The 7,420-nt window shown below is 36.8% G+C and overlaps 1 protein-coding gene across 1 annotated transcript; it reads left to right on the forward strand.

Annotated features, from left to right (window-relative positions):
* Positions 1-657: 657 nt before the first annotated feature.
* Positions 658-5,980, forward strand: denr (density-regulated protein). Its single transcript, XM_056466493.1, has 5 exons — positions 658-730; positions 805-873; positions 4,066-4,182; positions 4,274-4,413; positions 5,936-5,980. The coding sequence occupies exons 1-5, from the start codon at positions 658-660 to the stop codon at positions 5,978-5,980; spliced, it is 444 nt and encodes a 147-aa protein (XP_056322468.1).
* Positions 5,981-7,420: the final 1,440 nt, after the last annotated feature.

Consider the following 7,420-nt stretch of genomic DNA (forward strand, 5'->3'; position numbering starts at 1 on the left):
CTTTAGTTGTTGTGTTACCATAGTGACTGTAGAATCACCACAACAGATCAATTACTTTAGTTGTTGTGTTACCATAGCGACTGTAGAATCACCACAACAGATCAGTTACTTTAGTTGTTGTGTTACCATAGTGACTGTAGAATCACCACAACAGATCAATTACTTTAGTTGTTGTGTTACCATAGCGACTGTAGAATCACCACAACAGATCAGTTACTTTAGTTGTTGTGTTACCATAGCAACTATAGAATCACCACAACAGAACAAGTACTTTAGTTGTTGTAGTTATGGTTCACAAAACTGTAGTGTTTACTATAAATTATTATAGTATTAATATTTTCATTGGGAGAACTACAATCCCATGAATCATTGCACATGGCAATCCAATTAAAAACAGCAAAATTACAGAACTATTCATTTAGAAAATGTGTTATTTTTATGTAAAGAAACTAAATCTGCAGTATAAGCAGTGTATGAATATATTTTAACAGATTCATGGGAGTGGGTGGAGCTATAGAGCTCTTTTAGCGCATTTGTCTTGCGGAGGCTCTCTGGTGGAATTTCCAGCACAGCATTATGGGTAATGTAGTTTTCTAGTATGTTAGGGGAATGTAAATAACTGAAGAGTTTCTGCTGTTTCGCCAGTACTGCGAGTACATGCCTGAGCCGGCCAAATGCAAACAATGGCTTGAGAAGAACTTTCCAGATGTGTTTGCCAAACTGACTCTTGGTAAGTCATCCTGTGTTGATATTGGAGTATTGTTCAGAAACGCTGGACAGCACCTGTTTACTCCTGTCCTGCAGGTACAGCACCCAAACAGGAGAGCAAAGGAGGTGGAGGAGGAGAAGACGGTGGTGGAGGCAGAGGAAGAGGTGAGGCGCCCCCTGCTGGAGAGGAGGAGGAAAAGAAGAACAGAAGAGAGGTTACATTTACTTTACATACTTTACACTACAACTCACACACACGCGCACACACACACACACACACACACACACACAAAATAATAAATCTGGGCCTGTATTCACAAAATATTTGATCTTTAGAGGAAAATGGAGAAGTCTGAAACTGAGAGTGAGGCCGGGTCTAAGGGTCATGTCAGCATTCTCATTACTATACATACAGTGATTGGCTGATGGCAGGGGTGGAGTCTGTGTCATATTTATTCATGATAACCTTGAAGAGTGAGCTATTATGTTGGCATATTCAAATAAAGATAAAAAAAAATGTATGCTGGGTGACGAATTGTATTCTAAAAATAAATATTTTAAAATAATTTAGTATTTTTTAGAAAACAATAAAGCAAATATAACTGAAATGCTGAAATATATATATATATATATATATATATAATATATATTATATATATATTATATATATATATAATATAATATACATACATACATACATATTACACACACACGCATATCTATATATATATATATATATATATATATATATATATAATATGATATAGAGATAAATATATATATATATATAGATATACACAGTTGAAGTCAAAATTATTAGCCCCTCCTGTTTATTTTTTTTCCCCAATTTCTGTTTAACAGAGAGATTTTTTTAACATTTCTGCACATAATAGTGTTAATAACTCATCTCTAATAACTGATTTATTTTCTCTTTGCCATGATGACAGTAAATAATATTAGACTAGATATTCTTCAAGACAGTATTCAGCTTAAAGTGACATTTAAAGGCTTCACTAGGGTAATTAGGTTAACTAGGCAGGTTAGGGTAATTAGGCAAGTCATTGTATAACGATGGTAGAGCTGTGAACCTACACTGGTCTCATAATTCTGTTATGATTATCATACCATTGATTCGGTTCAATTCGATATCTCTGTGCATTGACGATGCTTTCCATACACCGTTATATTTTCTTCACAGCAGCAAATCATGTATTAAAATGCAGAAATATATTTATATTATTTGTAATACAATTTTGTCCTTTAATACAAACAGTCAGATAATAAACTGTACCTTTAAACAACACAAGCATTTAAATCAAATAAACAAATATAAATATCCTGCTAGCTTACTGAGCCTTGTCTAGCAAGTTCTTTCTTACACCTCTTGATTGATCACACGCTCAACAGAAAGGTGACGCTTCACAGATGAGTGACACTGATAAACAGCAGCGGTGATCACTGCTGATCCATGATAGACACAGTGGAGAAAACTCTGCAGACATGCGCTCATGTCCGTATCCAGAAGTATCGCTGTAACAGCCGAGAGGAGAGGAAAAGTCACACCAGCAGATCAAATGGGCCACAGTGAGAGAGAGAGAAATGGAGTTTACAGTGAAATAGGGGCTTCTGCTGTAAGTGTCAGTGAAAGACTGTCCAGCAAACAAATTGTGCACAGCTTCTGTGTTTTTAAGTAGTGGGAGTGTCCCTCGCCATAGTAAGCTACAGCAACATAGCGCATATGAGATAAATGACGTCAGTATATAATAACCAGTTATGATTATTACTGAACCGATACCGAATTGTCCGCGCCTGCATCGCGGTGCACCGAAGAAACTATTCATTTTGACACCCCTAGTTGATGGTTTGTTCTGTAGACTATCGGAAAAAAATATAGCTTATGGAGCTGATAATAGAAGTCTATATTAAAAACACTTTTATTTATAAATGAGTAATAACAAATATGATTTTTTATGTTGTTTCCACATCCCCTCCAAACTGTTTAGCAGTCTATGGGTTTCTAGTATTCATTCGGAGAATAAAGGCTCTTGCTTTTGCACTCCTTTATTTCGGACACTGTGAGAACAGCTTTTCTCCCATGGTGCACAACAAAACTGCTATTCCGACAGTTGTCTAAATGTAAGGCGGCTTTATATGTAAAAAGACCTTAATACATGCAGGACCATTCAGATATTTTGCTCCTCTCCAACTATAGACAGCAGATCACTCAATGAGAGAGAGGGAGATGTGCACTCGCGATATCGTTACAGCTCGATTCATTTAACTGAAGAAATGTAATGCTTAGAGCATCACTCATTCATTCTTGTTGCCATGATTTCTGGGTATTTTAACTAAGCAAGAGTTTGCAGGAGACTCGCAGAGCTTCTGGGAGAGATCATAAGGTTGGATGAGACTAGATGGGGCGATCACTCCGCTCACATCACAGCAGCTCTAAACACTGGAAATACAATGGCTGCACTTGCAACAAGGAGAGCATCACTAACACAAGTCGCACCAATAGACTGTATCAACAGGTCGCACTGCATCTGTATATATTTTAGCTGTTGTGACACAAGCACATTGATCGTTTACACCCCCACGCATTATTTACCTGTGTTGGGGCTGCTGTAGGCTTTGCACAATATACAGGAGCACACGTGTGTCTTCCTCTGCTTGTAAACTCATGATCAAACACCTGCGTTCGGTTCATGAGAACAATGTTGTCATTGCTGTCAGACAACGTTCTGTGAGTCTATAAATACAAAAAAATCCTTTTAAATTAGTTTTTTTTACAAGAATTAAATGACGATTGTGAAATTAAAGCGATTTACTTCTGAGAAACTATCGGCCCTGTCAGATGTGGCACGCACACTCATTCCCATACAGCAGAGAGTGGCTGTGTGGAACTCCACCGTGCACAAGAAATTTGTAAACGCGCGACCACCTAGAGACAGAAATGACATGCTGTTGTGTGAATAAGATCTTGCATATGGCTATTTAGCTCGATTATTAAAATAAGTTGTGATCTGGCACTATATAGACATTAACTTGACTTTAATGGGGGCGGGGAAAGCCATTGGGAGGGCGGGGCGCCACCCTAATATAATGGTGGGGGAAACACTGTAATATATTGAATATTTAGTACATGAATATAGCCAATGCTGCTGATATGGCAATAAAACATAAATAAAATCTTCTTTTGTGTCTAACAGAAAAAGAAATCATAAAGGTTTATAGTAGATGTGTGTTTAAACGTTTGAGTGAACTATCCCTTTAATAGTTTTGCTCTTAGTATTCATAAGCAGTAATAACACATGTAATACAGATGATTTAATTTAGAGAATATTCTCTGTTTTGCAGGTGGAAGAGGTCAAATCAAACAGAAAAAGAAGACCGTCCCTCAAAAAGTCACGATAGCAAAAATCCCCAGAGCCAAAAAGAAATACGTGACGAGAGTGTGTGGTCTGGCCACGTTCGGTAAAGCTGCATTTCCCTATATTTTTCTTTTCTACGCTGTCCTTCATAAAATCTCATTATTATTATTATTATTTTGTGTTTTCTGCATCAGACATCGAGCTTAAAGAAGCACAGAGGTTTTTTGCGCAGAAATTCTCCTGCGGCGCCTCCGTGACGGCAGAAGACGAAATCATCATTCAGGGAGACTTTACAGACGATATAATCGACGTCATCCAGGAGAAGTGGCCCGAGGTCAGAAAAACACAACCACATTCACTCATTTAGAAAGTATGCATTATATCCTGCGTTACCACTTTATAAATTATTAAATTAATAAAATATGAATAATAAAATATGAATATAATTCAAATAAAAATGATTATTTAATTAAAAAAAAACCCTTCAGTAATTTAGTAATTTCAATCATGTATTACTACTTTAAAAAGGTAACAAAATGTCCTCAAAGTAAATAAATGAGATATTTCCTGGTAAAATAAAGGTTTAAATAAATGCATTTTATAGGTACTTTTTAAGCAAAGTAATGTGTTGTGTTACAATACATATGCTTTGGATTTTAGAACAGTGCACGTTAGTTTGAAATGATATTAAAAATATATATATTTGATAAATGTACAACCTGACAGTGAAATGTGAAGTTAAATTAATATAGCTTTCACTTCTAGATATAAATACTCTGTTTTTTATCTAGTTTAGCCATTATTGACATCTGCGAATTGTAAATGAGACAGAAGGTCTGTTGTGTAATGATGTCAGATTTACCTCGTGGCTGTTCTACACTACCTGACAAAAGTCTTGTGGTGGATCCCAGATGTGAGTTGTGACTTCTAGTTGATCATTTGTGAAAGTGTCAGAAGGTGGATTTCTCTGCTGAATCATCTGTTGATCTGCATCCCAATCATCACCAATACTGCAGAAGACCTACTGGAACCCACATAGAGCCAAGATTCTCACAGAAATCAGTCAAGTTTAGTGAAGGAGAAATCATGGTTTGGGGTTATATTCAGTATGGGGGTGCGAGAGATCTGCAGAGTGGATGATCAACATCAACAGCCTGAGGTATCAAGACATCTGTGCTGCCCATTACATTACAAACCACAGGAGAGGGACAATTCTCCAGCAGGATAGCGCTCCTTCTCATACTTCAGCCTCCACATCAAAGCTCCTGAAAGCAAAGAAGGTCAAGCTGCTCCAGGATAGGCCAGCCCAGTCATCAGATATGAACATTATTGAGCATGATAAAGGAGGAGGTGTTGAAGATGAACACAAAGACTCTTGATGAACTCTGGTGTCCTGCAAGAAGGCTTTCTTCACCATTCCAGATGACTTTATTAATCAGTGATTTGAGTCATATCAGAGATGTATGGATGCAGTCCTCCAAGCTCATGATGGAGTCAGACACAATATTCATTCTGTTTCCACTGCAGCATGAGCACATATTCTATACTGGACATTATTGAAGGTTCAGTGAGCAGACTTTAGTCTAAGCAGAGTCAGACCTTACTGTCCTAATCAAATCAGTCAAAATCAAGACATGATCAGATTATATTGTGCTCAAATTAGCCTCATCTAGAGGCCTTTACCTTTCATATAACACACTTCTGATACACAATCATCAACTAGAAGTCCAGTTATTATCTGTGTTCCTAAAACTTGGGGAGTCGACAAGGCTTTAGTCAGGTAGTGTAGTGTTAAAAAGCTCAGAGAACAGTAAAAATTAACATGTAATTAATGTAATGTGTTTTCTAATGCACAGGTGGACGACGACAGCATTGATGATCTGGGAGAGGTCAAGAAGTGAAGCCCGTATGCACTTTTACTGAGAAACGGATGCGACACAACACCGCCAAATGTACACATCCACACATACACACACGCACACACACATCAACAACCCTTTTATATCTATTTTATTTACTGTATAGAATTTCCGTGGACTTGGCCTGATCCTGAGGGTTTTTCAGTTCTTGATAGCTGCCTTCTCTCTCGGTTGCCAAAGGTCTGGAATGATGTGACTTAAAGCATTTCACTCATTAAACAGTAGACTAATAAATTTGGGTCTCATTCGACACACTCATGTTGTCTCTTGTGTTTTTTTTTGCATCTTTTTTATAACATTAATTGTTAATCGCAAAACACATCACAACAAACCAACAGAATGCCCATTTAGCCATGCTAAAACAAACTTAAAAATATGCGTCTATATTCAGAGTTTATTCAAATAATTCATAAAAATCGTAAACAAATCAAATTAATATACAGTTGAAGTCAAAATTATTAGCTCTCTTTTTAAAATATTTCCCAAATGATGTTGAACAGATTGAGGAATTTTTCACAGTATTTGAGAGTCTTATTTGTTTTATTTCGGCTAGAATAAAAGCAGTTTTTAATTGTATTAAGGTCAATATTATTAGCCCCCTTCAGCAATATTAGTTTCGGATTGGACTGTTATACAATGACTTGCCTAATAACTCTAACTTTACCATAATTAACCTAGTTAAGCCTTTAAATGTCACTTTAAGCTGAATACTAGTGTCTTAAAATATCTAGTCTAATATTATGTGATTATTACTATAAGAGAGGGGTTTGGATGCAGACCTGGTGCAGTGCAATCTGAGCTGCATCCGATGCTTTTTAATTTACTCACCTAACCCCACCCTCACAGACGTCACTCACTCCATTGAGTGCATTGTGTCTGACATTGCATCGCTGAGTGATGCAATCTCAGCTTGCATCATAAAGGCTGCATTCAGATGCTATTGGTCATAAAGGCATTTGAATCAGTGAGTTGTTTACTGGAGACTCTGAACGGATCATTTGAATCAGTGAGTTGTTTAATTTAGACTCTGAACAGATCAATTGAATCAGTGAGTTGTTTACTGTAGACTCGCTCTGAACAGATCATTTGAATCAGTGAGTTGTTTCTGTAGACTCTGAACAGATCATTTGAATCAGTGAGTTGTTTACTGAATGCTCTGAACAGATCATTTGAAACAGTGAGTTGTTTACTGAAGACTCTGAACAGATCATTTGAATCAGCGAGTTGTTTACTGGAGACTCGCTCTGAACAGATCATTTGAATCAGTGAGTTGTTTACTAGAGACTCGCTCTGAACAGATCATTTGAATCAGTGAGTTGTGTCTTATCACTTAACCTTTAATTGATTACTAACCTGTATGGCTTTACCTTTTATGAAAAAGAATGGGTAATTAATTAATGTTTAATTAATCAATGCAAATGT

Source organism: Danio aesculapii, chromosome 10 (genome assembly GCF_903798145.1).
Source record: "Danio aesculapii chromosome 10, fDanAes4.1, whole genome shotgun sequence".
NCBI classification, from domain to species: Eukaryota; Metazoa; Chordata; class Actinopteri; order Cypriniformes; family Danionidae; genus Danio; species Danio aesculapii.

Coding starts and splice junctions, on each gene's coding strand:
- denr (XM_056466493.1), top strand. CDS start 658: ATGCCTGAGCCGGCCAAATGCAAACAATGGCTTGAGAAGAACTTTCCA. Junction 874..4,065: donor TGGTGGAGGCAGAGGAAGAG/GTGAGGCGCCCC, acceptor TCTGTTTTGCAG/GTGGAAGAGGTCAAATCAAA. Junction 4,183..4,273: donor GTGTGGTCTGGCCACGTTCG/GTAAAGCTGCAT, acceptor TTTCTGCATCAG/ACATCGAGCTTAAAGAAGCA.